Source organism: Entelurus aequoreus, linkage group LG21 (genome assembly GCF_033978785.1).
Source record: "Entelurus aequoreus isolate RoL-2023_Sb linkage group LG21, RoL_Eaeq_v1.1, whole genome shotgun sequence".
NCBI classification, from domain to species: domain Eukaryota; kingdom Metazoa; phylum Chordata; class Actinopteri; order Syngnathiformes; family Syngnathidae; genus Entelurus; species Entelurus aequoreus.
This window is the reverse complement of record NC_084751.1, coordinates 281329-297500: the sequence shown is the minus strand read 5'-3', so window position 1 is coordinate 297500 and position 16172 is coordinate 281329. Positions and strand designations below refer to the sequence as shown.

At 38.5% G+C, this 16172-nt stretch overlaps 1 protein-coding gene across 1 annotated transcript in view; it reads right to left on the bottom strand.

Annotated features, from left to right (window-relative positions):
• LOC133638817 (transcription factor COE3-like) overlaps nucleotides 1-15798 on the bottom strand; it is a 26854-nt gene extending 11056 nt beyond the window's left edge. Inside the window, exons 1-9 of the mRNA XM_062031793.1 lie at nucleotides 13767-15798; nucleotides 11574-11730; nucleotides 11420-11483; nucleotides 11136-11191; nucleotides 9863-9936; nucleotides 9669-9737; nucleotides 7324-7405; nucleotides 3241-3358; nucleotides 1726-1859 (exon numbers count right to left, since the gene is read on the bottom strand). Of these exons, the coding sequence (XP_061887777.1) occupies nucleotides 1726-1859; nucleotides 3241-3358; nucleotides 7324-7405; nucleotides 9669-9737; nucleotides 9863-9936; nucleotides 11136-11191; nucleotides 11420-11483; nucleotides 11574-11730; nucleotides 13767-13918 (906 nt within the window). The 5' untranslated portion in view covers nucleotides 13919-15798. The remainder of the gene's footprint in view (nucleotides 1-1725; nucleotides 1860-3240; nucleotides 3359-7323; nucleotides 7406-9668; nucleotides 9738-9862; nucleotides 9937-11135; nucleotides 11192-11419; nucleotides 11484-11573; nucleotides 11731-13766) is intronic.
• Nucleotides 15799-16172: the final 374 nt, after the last annotated feature.

Below are 16172 nucleotides of genomic sequence, written 5' to 3'. Positions count from 1 at the left end.
ATATATGTGTGTGATGAGTTGGACATGGAGTGCATACTTCCTACATGTTCATATATGTGTGTGATGAGTTGGACATGGAGTGCATACTTCCTACATGTTCATATATGTGTGTGATGAGTTGGACATGGAGTGCATACTTCCTACATGTTCATATATGTGTGTGATGAGTTGGACATGGAGTGCATACTTCCTACATGTTCATATATGTGTGTGATGAGTTGGACATGGAGTGCATACTTCCTACATGTTCATATATGTGTGTGATGAGTTGGACATGGAGTGCATACTTCCTACATGTTCATATATGTGTGTGATGAGTTGGACATGGAGTGCATACTTCCTACATGTTCATATATGTGTGTGATGAGTTGGACATGGAGTGCATACTTCATACATGTTCATATATGTGTGTGATGAGTTGGACATGGAGTGTATACTTCATACATGTTCATATATGTGTGTGATGAGTTGGACATGGAGTGCATACTTCATACATGTGCATATATGTGTGTGATGAGTTTGACATGGAGTGCATACTTCATACATGTTCATATATGTGGGTGATGAGTTTGACATGGAGTGCATACTTCATACATGTTATAAACAAATAAATGATAAATGGGTTACATTTGTATAGCGCTTTTCTACCTTCAAGGTACTCAAAGCGCTTTGTCAGTATTGCCACATCCACCCATTCACACACACATTCACACACTGATGGCGGGAGCTGCCATGCAAGGCGCTAACCAGCAGCCATCAGGAGCAAGGGTGAAGTGTCTTGCCCAAGGACACAACGGACATGACTAGGATGGTAGAAGGTGGGGATTGAACCCCAGTAACCAGCAACCCTCCGATTGCTGGCACGGCCACTCTACCAACTTCGCCACGCCGTTCATATATGTGATGTGATGATCTGGAGTGCATACCTCATACAACATAATATGTTTGTGTGATCATCTGGACATGGAGCGCATACTTCATACATGTTCATATGTGTGTGATGATCTGGACATGGAGTGCATACTTCATACAACATGTTCATATATGTGTGTGATGATCTGGACATATGGAATGCATACAAAGCCAGATGGATTACATACTTCATAAAATGTAAGGTGGAGTGCATACTTCACACAAAGTCAGATGGAGTGCATACTTCACACAAAGTCAGATGGATTGCATACTTCATACAAAGCCAGATGGATTGCATACTTCATAAAATGTAAGGTGGAGTGCATACTTCACACAAAGTCAGATGGAGTGCATACTTTACACAAAGTCAGATGGATTGCATACTTCATACAAAGTCAGATGGAGTGCATACTTCATACAACGCCAAATGGAGTGCATACTTCATACAGAGTCAGATGGAGTGCATACTTCATACAAAGTCAGATGGAGTGCATACTTCATCCAACGCCAGATGGAGTGCATACTTCATACAAAGTCAGATGGAGTGCATACTTCATACAAAGTCAGATAGAGTGCATACTTCATACAATGCCAAATGGAGTGCATACTTCATACAAAGTCAGATGGAGTGCATACTTCATACAAAGTCAGATGGAGTGCATACTTCATCCAACGCCAGATGGAGTGCATACTTCATACAAAGTCAGATGGAGTGCATACTTCATACAAAGTCAGATGGAGTGCATACTTCATACAAATTCAGATGGAGTGCATACTTGATACAACATGTTGACAGTGTATAAGTGTGCTTACCTCGCTCCACACCAACATGCTCCCAAAGAGCACCTGAAGGCCATCAAAGAAGTGATCTCCAATGAGGATGAGTGTTGCTCCGCCTGTGGTCCATCCCTCACTGGGACTGATGGCTTTGATGCAAGGACTTGCTGCTGCTGGACCACAAACTTGGACGTCAATCAAACAACTTCTCTTGTCATTCAAGTGTCTTCTTTCTTTCTCCTGTGCACACACTTTTCTTGCAAGAGACGCTTGGGGTCCTACTGAGTCAAGAGGTTCTACTGAGTGCTTAGGTCCTACTGAGTGATGAGGTTTCATTGTGTCATGAGGTCCTACTGAGTGATGAGGTTCCAGGGAGTCATGAGGTCCTACTGAGTAATGAGGTCCTACTGAATGATGAGGTTCCAATGAGTCATGAGGTCCTACTGAATGATGAGGTTCCAATGAGCGCTTAGGTTCTACTTGGTAATGAGGTTCCACTGAATCATGAGGTCCTACTGAGTGATGAGGTTCCACAGAGTCATGAGGTCCTATTGACTGATGAGGTTCCACTGGGTGCTTGTTTTCTACTTAGTAGTGAGGTTCTACTGAGTGATGAGGTTCCACTGAGTGATGAGGCTTCACTGAGTCATGAGGTTCTACTGAGTGATGAGGTTCCACTGAGTGATGAGGCTTCACTGAGTGCTTAGGTTCTAATGAGTGATGAGGCTCCACTGAGTCATGAGGTTCTACTGAGTGATGAAGTTCCACTGAGTCATGAGGTTCTACTGAGTGATGAGGTTCCACTAAGTCATGAGGTTCTACTGAGAGATGAGATTCCACTGAGTGATGAGGCTTCACTGAGTCATGAGGTTCCACTGAGTGATGAGGTTCCACTGAGTCATGAGGTTCTACTGAGTGATGAGGTTCCACTGAGTGCTTAGGTTCTACTGAGTGATGAGGCGCCACTGAGTCATGAGGTTCTACTGAGTCATGAAGTTCCACTGAGTCATGAGGTTCTACTGAGTGATGAGGCTCCACTGAGTCATGAGGCTCCACTGAGTGATGAGGTTCTACTGAGTGATGAGGTTCCACTGAGTCATGAGGCTCCACTGAGTCATGAGGTTCTACTGAGTGATGAGGTTCTACTGAGTGATGAGGTTCCACTGAGTCATGAGGCTCCACTGAGTCATGAGGTTCTACTGAGTGATGAGGTTCTACTGAGTGATGAGGTTCCACTGAGTCATGAGGCTCCACTGAGTCATGAGGTTCTACTGAGTGATGAGGTTCTACTGAGTGATGAGGTTCCACTGAGTCATGAGGCTCCACTGAGTCATGAGGTTCTACTGAGTCATGAGGCTCCACTGAGTCATGAGGTTTTACTGAGTGATGAGGTTCTACTGAGTGATGAGGTTCCACTATGTCATGAGGTTCTAAGTGATGAGGCTCCACTTAGTGCTTAGGTTCTACTTAGTAATGAGGTCATTTCTACCACTGATGAGTTTTGGCAGGGTTCCCCTGTGGAGATGGTTGTAAACGTGGCAATGTTCCTACCTTCAGATGGGTCCAATCGTCGAGCTCGGCGGCCATGTTTGGAGTTGTTGTGTACAAACATGTTGTCGGAGACGGCAAGAACATGTCCGTCGACGTTGACGGTGGTGCACACGACCACCTGCGGGTGCAAAATGGATTTGTGTTGTTCTGGATGATGACTCAGTCCTGAGGTTCATTCTTGGAATGAAGTTGAACTTATCCAGGATCTCTTTTTGTTACTCGGGCAAAGATTGAAGACGTGGGATTAGTCCTACTAGCAAACAAGTTGGTGAGTCAAGTCAGCATGTTCCAGTCTTGTGCTGGTTCCCCTCACACACAGCAGAGGAACTATTCAGCTGCTCACTGCTTCATGGTTCTGCTCCTTATGTAGAAGCTGACACTTGCGGAGTGTGGCTGAGTCAGCCGGCGTCGGCGATTGGTGGCTTCATTTATTTGTAGATTGCCACGTGTGGACGCCAACACAACATTCTTGCCTTGGACTAGCTAGAGTGACTTTGTTCCTTCATCATGTTTTTGCTCTCCTGGTTGCTTTGCTGCCCGTCTGGTTCTCCTTCGGCCAGCTTTGTGTTTGGACTTGTTCTTACTTGCTACACTTTTTCTGCTCTATTGTCCCGAGGAGCTTGCTGGAAAAGTGTCTTCACTTGGAGGACATGGACGTCCATGTCCTTCACTTGGAGGACATGGACGTTCATGTCCTTCACTTGGAGGACATGGACGTTCATGTCCTTCACTTGGAGGACATGGACGTTCATGTCCTTCACTTGGAGGACATGGACGTTCATGTCCTTCACTTGGAGGACATGGACGTTCATGTCCTTCACTTGGAGGACATGGACGTTCATGTCCTTCACTTGGAGGACTTTGACGTTCATGTCCTTCACTTGGAGGACATGGACGTCCATGTCCGTCTCTTGGAGGACATGGACGTCCATATCCGTCTCTTGGAGGACATGGACGTCTATGTCCGTCTCTTGGAGGACATGGACGTCCATGTCCGGCACTTGGACGACATGGACGTTCATGTCCGGCACTTGGACGACATGGACGTTCATGTCCGGCACTTGGACGACATGGACGTTCATGTCCGGCACTTGGACGACATGGACGTTCACGTCCGGCACTTGGACGACATGGACGTTCACGTCCTTCACTTGGAGGACTTTGACGTTTACGTCCTTCACTTGGAGGACTTTGACGTTCACGTCCTTCACTTGGAGGACTTTGACGTTCACGTCCTTCACTTGGAGGACTTTGACGTTCACGTCCTTCACTTGGAGGACATGGACGTTCACGTCCTTCACTTGGAGGACATGGACGTTCACGTCCTTCACTTGGAGGACAAAGACATTCATGTCCTTAACTTAGAAGACATGGACGTTCATGTCCTTCACTTGAAGGACAAAGACATTCATGTCCTTAACTTAGAAGACATGGACGTTCATGTCCTTCACTTGGAGGACTTTGAAGTTCATGTCCTTCACTTGGAGGACATGGACGTTCATGTCCTTCACTTAGAAGACATGGACGTTCATGTCCTTCACTTGGAGGACATGGACGTTCATGTCCGGCACTTGGACGACATGGACGTTCACGTCTTTCACTTGGAGGACAAAGACATTCATGTCCTTAACTTAGAAGACATGGACGTTCATGTCCTTCACTTGAAGGACAAAGACATTCATGTCCTTAACTTAGAAGACATGGACGTTCATGTCCTTCACTTGGAGGACTTTGAAGTTCATGTCCTTCACTTGGAGGACATGGACGTTCATGTCCTTCACTTAGAAGACATGGACGTTCATGTCCTTCACTTGGAGGACATGGACGTTCATGTCCGGCACTTGGACGACATGGACGTTCACGTCTTTCACTTGGAGGACAAAGACATTCATGTCCTTAACTTAGAAGACATGGACGTTCATGTCCTTCACTTGAAGGACAAAGACATTCATGTCCTTAACTTAGAAGACATGGACGTTCATGTCCTTCACTTGGAGGACTTTGAAGTTCATGTCCTTCACTTGGAGGACATGGACGTTCATGTCCTTCACTTAGAAGACATGGACGTTCATGTCCTTCACTTGGAGGACATGGACGTTCATGTCCGGCACTTGGACGACATGGACGTTCACGTCCTTCACTTGGAGGACTTTGACGTTCACGTCCTTCACTTGGAGGACTTTGACGTTCACGTCCTTCACTTGGAGGACTTTGACGTTCACGTCCTTCACTTGGAGGACATGAACGTTCACGTCCTTCACTTGGAGGACATGGACGTTCACGTCCTTCACTTGGAGGACATGGACGTTCATGTCCTTCACTTGGAGGACATGGACGTTCATGTCCTTCACTTGGAGGACATGGACGTTCATGTCCTTCACTTGGAGGACATGGACGTTCATGTCCTTCACTTGGAGGACATGGACGTTGATGTCCCTTACTTGGAGGACATGGATGTTCATGTCCTTCACTTGGAGGACAAAGACATTCATGTCCTTAACTTAGAAGACATGGACGTTCATGTCCTTCACTTGGAGGACTTTGAAGTTCATGTCCTTCACTTGGAGGACATGGACGTTCATGTCCTTCACTTAGAAGACATGGACGTTCATGTCCTTCACTTAGAAGACATGGACGTTCATGTCCTTCACTTGGAGGACTTTGAAGTTCATGTCCTTCACTTGGAGGACATGGACGTTCATGTCCTTCACTTGGAGGACATGGACGTTCATGTCCTTCACTTAGAAGACATGGACGTTCATGTCCGGCACTTGGACGACATGGACGTTCACGTCTTTCACTTGGAGGACAAAGACATTCATGTCCTTAACTTAGAAGACATGGACGTTCATGTCCTTCACTTGAAGGACAAAGACATTCATGTCCTTAACTTAGAAGACATGGACGTTCATGTCCTTCACTTGGAGGACTTTGAAGTTCATGTCCTTCACTTGGAGGACATGGACGTTCATGTCCTTCACTTAGAAGACATGGACGTTCATGTCCTTCACTTGGAGGACATGGACGTTCATGTCCGGCACTTGGACGACATGGACGTTCACGTCCTTCACTTGGAGGACTTTGACGTTCACGTCCTTCACTTGGAGGACTTTGACGTTCACGTCCTTCACTTGGAGGACTTTGACGTTCACGTCCTTCACTTGGAGGACATGAACGTTCACGTCCTTCACTTGGAGGACATGGACGTTCATGTCCTTCACTTGGAGGACATGGACGTTCATGTCCTTCACTTGGAGGACATGGACGTTCATGTCCTTCACTTGGAGGACATGGACGTTCATGTCCTTCACTTGGAGGACATGAACGTTCATGTCCTTCACTTGGAGGACATGGACGTTGATGTCCCTTACTTGGAGGACATGGATGTTCATGTCCTTCACTTGGAGGACAAAGACATTCATGTCCTTAACTTAGAAGACATGGACGTTCATGTCCTTCACTTGGAGGACTTTGAAGTTCATGTCCTTCACTTGGAGGACATGGACGTTCATGTCCTTCACTTAGAAGACATGGACGTTCATGTCCTTCACTTGGAGGACTTTGAAGTTCATGTCCTTCACTTGGAGGACATGGACGTTCATGTCCTTCACTTGGAGGACATGGACGTTCATGTCCTTCACTTGGAGGACTTTGAAGTTCACGTCCTTCACTTGGAGGACTTTGAAGTTCACGTCCTTCACTTGGAAGACATAAACGTTCACGTCCTTCACTTGGAGGACATGGACGTTCATGTCCTTCACTTGGAGGACAAAGACATTCATGTCCTTCACTTAGAAGACATGGACGTCCATGTCCTTCACTTGGAGGACTTTGACGTTCATGTCCTTCACTTGGAGGACATAAACGTTCACGTCCTTCACTTGGAGGACATAAACGTTCACGTCCTTCACTTGGAGGACATAAACGTTCACGTACTTCCCTTGGAGGACATGGACGTCCATGTCACAGAAGCAGAAGCCAAATAGAAGATCTGAGTTCACTCCCAGCATCAAAAAGATGAACTTCACTTTCAAACGGGTGTGTGCAATGACATGAAATGTGCAAGTGAGAGAAAAACGTTACCTGGAACCTCCTCATGTCTCGTGGGTTCCCAGCATTTTTCAAACAGTTCTGGTTACACTTGAGGAAGAACTTGAGGAAGAACCTGGAAGCAGACATGGTGGTGTAATATTTGTGACGTCCAACAGCACACAGGCTTGTGTGTTTTTGTAGAAACATTACAAGTTGTTCATACAACAAAAAGATGAGTAGTTTGTTGGGAATTCAATCAGAGAGGAGAAGAAGAAGCAATCACTTCTCCAACAAAAGGGAACGTGCCTCTAGTCCTGAGGTTTGGATCTCCAATTAAGTTGAAGTTATCCTGGATCTCTTTTGTGTGATCTGGCTTAACCTAGCAAGTGCTGAAGATGCGGGATAAGTACCAAACAACTCGATTATTCAAGTCAGCATGTTCTAGTCACGAGATTAGCGTGTCCATGAACAGGGAGCGGGGTTAGCAGCAGACCAATCACAAACCTGAACAATGAACGTAGACTTGAGTTGGGATTTGACTTGGCGTTTACAAAAGTGACTTGACTTCAAGGACGGCAAATCACTGACAAGACCAATGGAAACCTGTTCCAGCCTCAGAACCTCGTCTTCACCTTTCAACTCAAGTCAAATAAAGTCAAATAACGTTGAACAAAGTTACACAAAGTCAAATAATGTTGAACAAAGCTGAACAAAGTTACAAAGTCAAATAAAGTCAAATAGAGACAAATAAAGTTAAATAAAGTCCAATAAAGTTAAAGACAGTTAAATAAAGTTAAATAAAGTTGAACAAAGTTAAATAAAGTCACATCAAGTTAAATTAAGTTAAATAAAGTTAAGTAAACTCAAATAAAGTACGGTCAATTTAAGTCAGTCAAGTAAGGTAAAGTAAAGTAAATCAAAGTAAACCAAAAGTAACTAAAGTAAATTAAGTAAAGTAAACAACAGTAAAGTACATTAAAGTAAACTACACTTAGTTAAAGTAAATTACAGTAAAGTAAACTCGAGTAAACTAAAGTAAATGAAGTAAACTAGAGTAAAGTAAACTAAAGTAAATTAAGTAAAGTAAACTACACTTAGTTAAAGTAAATTAAAGTAAACGAGAGTAAAGAAAAGTAAAGTAAATTAAAGTAACGTAAACTACACTTAGTTAAAGTAAATTAAAGTATACACGAGTAAAGTAAACTAAAGTAAATGAAATTAAAGTAAAGTAAACTACACTTACTTAAAGTAAATTAAAGTAAACAAGAGTAAAGTAAACTAAAGTAAATTAAGTAAAGTAAACTAGAGTAAAGTAAACTAAGGTTTTAAGTAAAGTAAACTAGAGTAAAGTAAAATAAATCAAAGTAAACTACACTTAGTTGTAGTAAATTAAAGTAAACTACACTTAGTTAAAGTAAAGTAACCAAAATCAAAGTAAATCAAGTAAAATATGGCAAAGTAAATTAAAGTAAACTAGAGTAAAGCAAACTAAAGTAAATTAAGTAAAGTACACTAGAGTAAAGTAAAATAAATAAAAGTAAACTACACTTAGTTAAAGTACATTAAAGTAAACCAGAGTAAAGTAAACTAAAGTAAACTCAAGTAAATTAAGTAAACTAGAGTAAAGTAAATCAAGTAAAGTAAACTAGAGTAAAGTCAACTAAAGTAAATCAAGTAAAGTAGAGTAAATCAAGTAAACTAGGATAAAGTCAACTAAAGTAAATGAAGTAAAGTAAACTAAACTACATTTAGTTAAAGTAAACTACACTTAGTTAAAGTAAATGAAGCAAAATAAACTAGAGTAAAGTAAGTCAAGTAAAATAAGGACAGTAAACTAAAGTAAAGTCAACTAAAGTAAGTTAAGCAAAGTCAACTAGAATAATGTCAACTAAAGTAAAAATAAGTAAACTAGAGTTAATTTATGTAACATAAACTACACTTAAAGTAAATTAAAGTAAAGTAAACTTAATTGAAGTATATCAACCAAAATCAAAGTAAAGTAAATCAAGTTAACTACGGCAAAGTAAAGTAAACTAGAGTAAACTAAAGTAAATTACCTAAAGTAAACTAGAGTAAAGTAAATTAGGTAAAATATAGTAAACTACACTTAATTCAAGTAACGTAAACAAAATCAAAGTAAAATAAATTAAGTAAACTGCGGCAAACTAAATTAAACGAGAGTAAAGTAAATTAAAGTAGAACAAACTAAATCAAACTACACTAAAGTCAACTCAATGAAACAAAACTAAGCTAACTAAAGTAATGTAAGTAAAATAAAGTCAATTAAACTCAATTAAACTACACTAAAGTAAAGTACAATTGAGGTAAAATAAACTTAACTACAGTACTGTGTGTGTATGTGTATATTTGCGTGTGTGTGTGTGTGTGTGCAATACCTGTCGATGACAACAGGATCTGACGGTGTCTCGTTTCGGTTTCCACAGCTTTTTTTATCACAGCAGCGACTGACAACACAAACAGTGTTGTTGTTGTTGACGTCATCTTAAACACATTCAACAACACAACACATATCTACCGTGTGTGTGTGTGTGTGTGTGTGTGTGTGTGTGTGTGTGTGTGTGTGTGTTACCTGCACATGATCTCATGAGTGAGCAGAACTCGGCACATCTCTGGGTTCTTGTCTTGACCTTCATAGATGATCGGCTGAAGATTGAAAGATGTTTTTATTGTCGGGTTTTCTCACAACTTCTTCCCAACACAAGAACAACAAACGAGACAACATCTTGAAGCAGTACATTTGAATATAAACAGTACAGTACAATGACACAATATAGTACAATAAAACAGTACACTACAATGAAACAGTACAGTTGAATATAAACAGTACAGTACAATATAAACAATAAACGTATTGTATTGTCATAAACGTTTTATTACGTAGTGCACTGTATTGTCATAAGTGTGTTATTACGTATTGCACTGTATTGTCATAAACTCGTTATTACATATTGCCCTGTATTGTCGTAAACGTGTTATTACATATTGTACTGTATTGTCATAAACCTAAAAATAGGATAAAATAAACATTCAATCTGAGAAAGTCAAGGATACGATGTACATAAAAATAGGATAAAAGAAACATGTAAAAGATGATACAATGTACATATGAGGTATGATACAATGTACACGTAAAGTCCTTCATTGCATGGTATTGATTAATTAGTCTCCAATCAATATAATGTGCATGTTTTGAAACATGCTAACACACTGACATGTATGTAAATAAGAACATGTTAACACACTGACATGCATGTAAATAAGAACATGTTAACACACTGACATGCATGTAAATAAGAACATGTTAACACACTGACATGCATGTAAATAAGAACATGTTAACACACTGACATGCACGTGCTAACACACTAAGTTCTAAGTTAATGATTATTTTCCAAAAAAACTAAGTTTCTCAGTTCGAACGTTAAATATCTTGTCTTTGCAGTCTATTCAATTAAATATACGTTGAAAAGGATTTGCAAATCATTGTATTCTGTTTTTATTTACGAATTACACAATGTGCCAACTTCACTGGTTTTGGGTTTTAAACTAATCATCCAAACAACAGAAGGATAAGTGATTATTACATTTTAACAGAAGTGTAGATTGAACATGTTAAAAGATAAAGAAAGCAGATATTAAGAGTAAATGAACAAGTAGATTAATAATGAATTTTCTACCACTTCTCCCTCATAACTGTGACAAAATAATATAATGGAAAATGACAACAATATGTTACTGCATACGTCAGCAGACTAATTATGTGTGTATATGTATACATGTGTGTGTATATATGTAAACATGTGTATATATGTTATCAAAATCATCAATGATCAATATCTCACCTGTTTACTCATTGAATCAATGAGTCGGATGTACAAGTCCTGCTCTGTCCTCACCCCTGCACACACACACACACACACACACACACACACACACACACACACACACACACACACACACACACACACACACACACACACACACACACACACACACACACACACACACACACACACACACACACACACACACACACACACACACACACACACACACACACACACACACACACACACACGTTTAGAGAGTAAAATGCAGGCAGTGCAGGGGAACGAATGAAACTCACCACTACTGTAAAGAAGTTGGAGTTTGTAATGAATTCCATTATTGCTTTTTTCTGTCGTTGGTTCCTAAAACAAGACAAAACAAAAACACAAACATCAGCACATTCCTGCATGTTTGCTTCCTTCAAGTGCAGTAAAGGTGTGTTTGCTTTCTACCTTCTCCTTTTCCACAAAGTCCACATAAGCCGTGCGTTCAATTTCCACAGGTTGGCCTTGGCGGTCGTACAGCGCCAACACAAAGTGGAAGAAGTTGGACTTTCTCAGATTGGACGGAGGCTGCTTCTCAAAGTGAGCTCTCGATAACGCCGCCCCGCTACACACACACACACACACACACACACACACACACACACACACACACACACACACACACACACACACACACACACACATTATGTATGTATATATATATATATATATATATATATATATACACAGTATATATACACACATACACATTATGTGATACATTTAAAGAGAACACTTTTAAACAGTTGATATTGTGAATTATTTTTGATTAAATAATTTTCCTATATTTTGTTGAATTTACACAATTTTCAAATGCAAACTATAATTATAAAATTACATATGACTGTAATTAAAATCCCGTAATAAAGAATAAATATGGTAGAATGATATAATATACTATAACTTTAATAGAATGATGTAATATACATATAATAACCTCATATATAAAACAACAAATATAGAATCAAGTATAACTAATACAATGATAATAAAGTATAATAACATGATATAAGAAAGTATAATAAAATTATATAATCAAGTATAACTATAATAAAATGATATAATAATGTACAAGTATAATACAATGATATAATTAAGTATAACTATAATAATTGAATACATTATACTACAACTATAATACAATTATATAATAAAGTATAATACAATAATAAAATAAAGTATAACTATAATAATTGAACAAAATATACTACAAGTATAATAAAATGATATAATCAAGTATAAATTGAATGCTACTAATATAAAACTGCATCAATGACAATTAATACAAGATACATGTCAACTAAAAAAACATTCAAGCGGCGTAAATAACACAAATAAAATAACATGACATAATAATCATAAATTCATCTTTAAGAGGAAATTAGTTCAAGTAGATTTGTTCTCAAATTCATTCATTTCTTGTTTAAAAGATGATTTGCATATTCAACTCATTGAAATGTACTTTCATGAGAATACATCATATACAATATTAATAATCATCATAATAGTAATAATAATAATCATCATCATAATAGTAATAATAACAACCACCATCATCATAATAGTAATAATAACAAAAATGATCACAATAGTAATAATAACAATAATAGTTGTCTATATTTGCAGGTTGAAATAAACCCTTACCTCCATGTTTTCAAGGAAGATCAAATGTTTATTTCACGTGTGTTGGAAGTAAATATGTCAAAATAATAATCATAATAGTAATAATCATCATCATCATCATCATAGTAATGATCATAACAAAAATCATAATAGTAATAATAATAATAACAATAATCATCATCATAATATAATAGTTATAGTTGACTATACTTGCAGGTTGAAAGAAACTCTTATCTCCATGTTTTCAAAGAATATCGGATGTTTATTTCACGTGTGTTGGAAGTAAATATGTCAATACAATAATAATAGTAATAATAATAAAAAGAATAAGAATACTCATAATAATAATAATCATCATCATAATAGTAATAATAATGATCATCATCATGATCATAATAGTAATAAAAATAATATAATAATAATAGTTGACTATATTTGTAGTTTCAAAGAAACTCTTATCTCCATTGTTTTCAAAGAAGATCAAATGTTTATGTCACGTGTGTTGGAAGTAAAGATGTTAATAAAATAATAATCATAATAGTAATAATAAAAGTAATAATCATAATAGTAATACTCATAATAATAATAATAGTAATGATAATCATCATCATAATAATCATAATAGTAATAATAATCATCATAATAGTAATAATAATAACAATAATAATAGTAATAATAACAATCACAGTAATAATCATAATAGTAATAATGATAATAATAGTAATAATCGTATTTAAAATAATAATCATAGTAATAATAATAATCATATAAATAATAATAATAAGAATAATCATCATAATAGAAATAATAATCATCATAATCATATTAATAAGTAATTCAATAAAATCTCATGGAAATATTTCAAAGATTATTTTTAAGTTTGGGTCAAATTCCCAGTTTGGTTTTCTTCACCAAATAAGTTTTTGTCCACCAGGACTTCATGTCCCACAATCCCTTGGGGCCGCAGGTTCTTCTTACCTGTGAGCTGCCGAGTTGGCGTCCAGCACGCCGCCGCCGTGCATCCAGGAGCGTCCCGCTGCCGGCTCCTCCTTCAGGCCGGCTAGGGCCCCTGGAGGGAGGAGGTCCTGAAACATCCCAGCAAGCCACCTGGGTTCTTCTCTGGAGACCATCCGGGTTTTATTCTCACCTTCAAACCACGCTCAGGGACAAGAAGCGCCAATAATCCTCTTCCTGTCCCTCAAGACCATGCCGGGGGAGGGCCAGGGAGAGGAGGGCAAGAAGAGAGATAAAGTGATGAGGAGAAAGGAAAGAAGTCTCAGCCCTGCGGTCCCCCAGGACTAAACGCCAATACCCCATAAGTCTGACGCCATCACTGAAGGCGGAGCCTGTCCTTATAAGGAGAAGTGATAGAGAGAGACAGAGAGAGAGGGGGGGGGGCACCCTCAGGTCAACCAATGAGAGAGAAAGCAAGACCCCCCCACTTGTCTTTAACACTTATTAGTCTTTGTCCTTTTCCTCTTTAATTCTTTCTTCTCCTTTTTTCTCCTCTTATTCTTTTTTTCTCTTTTATTCTTCCTCTTCTTTTTTTATTCTTTCTTTTTTCATTCTCTCTTCTTTTATTCTTTCTTCTCCTCGTTTCTTCTTCCTTTTCCTCTTTTATTGTTTATTTTATTCTTTCTTCTCTTCTCTTCCTATTTCCTTCTTCCATCCATCCATTTTCTACCGCTTGTCCCTTTCGGGGTCGCGGGGGGTGCTGGAGCCTATCTCAGCTGCATTCAGTTTATAATTGTATTATTTCTTCTCCTCTTTTCATCTTTCTTCTCCTCTTTTATTCTTTCTTCTCTTCTCTTCTTTCTTTCTTCTCTTATTTCTTTCCTCTTTTGTTCTTTCTTATCTTCTCTTAATTATTTTCTTCTTCTCCTCTTTTCTACTTTCTTTTTTCTTCTCATTTCTTAATTATTTTCTTCTTTCTTCTCCTCTTTTGTACTTTCACCTCCTATTTTCGTCTCTTTTCTTTTTGTATTCTTTTTTGTCCTCTTATTCTTTCTTCTCTTATTCTCTCTTTACTTTTTTTATTCTTTCTTCTCTTTTTTATTTTCTTATTTCTCCTCCTCTTCATCTTCTCTTATTATTTATTCTCTTTTTCGTCTTCTTTCTTCTCTTCTCTTTTTTGTTCTTTCTTACTCCTCTTCTCTTTTATTCTTTCTTCTCTTTTCTTAATTATTTTCTTCTACTCTTTTCTACTTTTTTCTTAATTATTTTCTTCTTTCTTGTCTTTTTCAATTCTCTTTTCTTTTCCTCTTTTCTCAATTATTTTCTTCTTTCTTCTGCTCCTCTTTTCTTCTTTCTTCTCATTTCTTAATTGTTTTCTTCTTTCTTCTCCTCTCTGCTACTTTATTCTCCTCTTTTTTTCTTTCTTCTCTTCCTCTTTTCTTCTCTTTTCGTGATTCTTCTTTGTTTTCCTCTTTGCTACTTTCTTCTTCTCTTTTCTTCTTTCTTCTCCTCTTTTCTAATTTCTTCTCCTCTTTTCTACAAAACTCAAAACCAGTGAAGTTGGCACGTTGTGTAATTCGTAAATAAAAACAGAATACAATGATTTGCAAATCCATTTCAACTTATATTCAATTGAATAGACTGCAAAGACAATATATTTAATGTTCAAACTGAGAAACTTGTTTTTTTTGTTGCAAATAATCATTAACTTAGAATTTAATGGCAGCAACAAATTGCTAAAAGTTGGCACAGGGGCATTTTTACCACTGTGTTACATGGCCTTTCCTTTTAACAACACTCAGTAAACGTTTGGGAACTGAGGAGACACATTTTTGAAGCTTTTCAGGTAGAATTCTTTCCCATTCTTGCTTGATGTACAGCTTAGGTTGTTCAACAGTCCGGGGTCTCCATTGTGGTATTTTAGGCTTCATAATGCGCCACACATTTTCAATGGGAGACAGGTCTGCACTACAGGCAGGCCAGTCTAGTACCCGCACTCTTTTACTATGAAGCCACGCTGTTGTAACACGTGGCTTGGCATTGTCTTGCTGAAAAAAGCAGGGGCGTCCATGATAACGTTGTTTGGACGGCAACATATGTTGCTCCAAAACCTGTATGTACCTTTCAGCATTAATGGTGCCTTCACAGATGTGTAAGTTACCCATGCCTCGGGCACTAATACACCCCCATACCATCACACATGCTGGCTTTTCAACTTTGCCCCTATAACAATCTGGATGGTTCTTTTCCCCTTTGTTCCGGAGGACACGACGTCCACAGTTTCCAAAAACAATTTGAAATGTGGACTTGTCAGACCACAAAACACTTTTCCACTTTGCATCAGTCCATCTTAGATGAGCTCGGGCCCAGCGAAGCAGGCAGGGTTTCTGGGTGTTGTTGATAAATGGCTTTGGCTTTGTATAGTAGAGT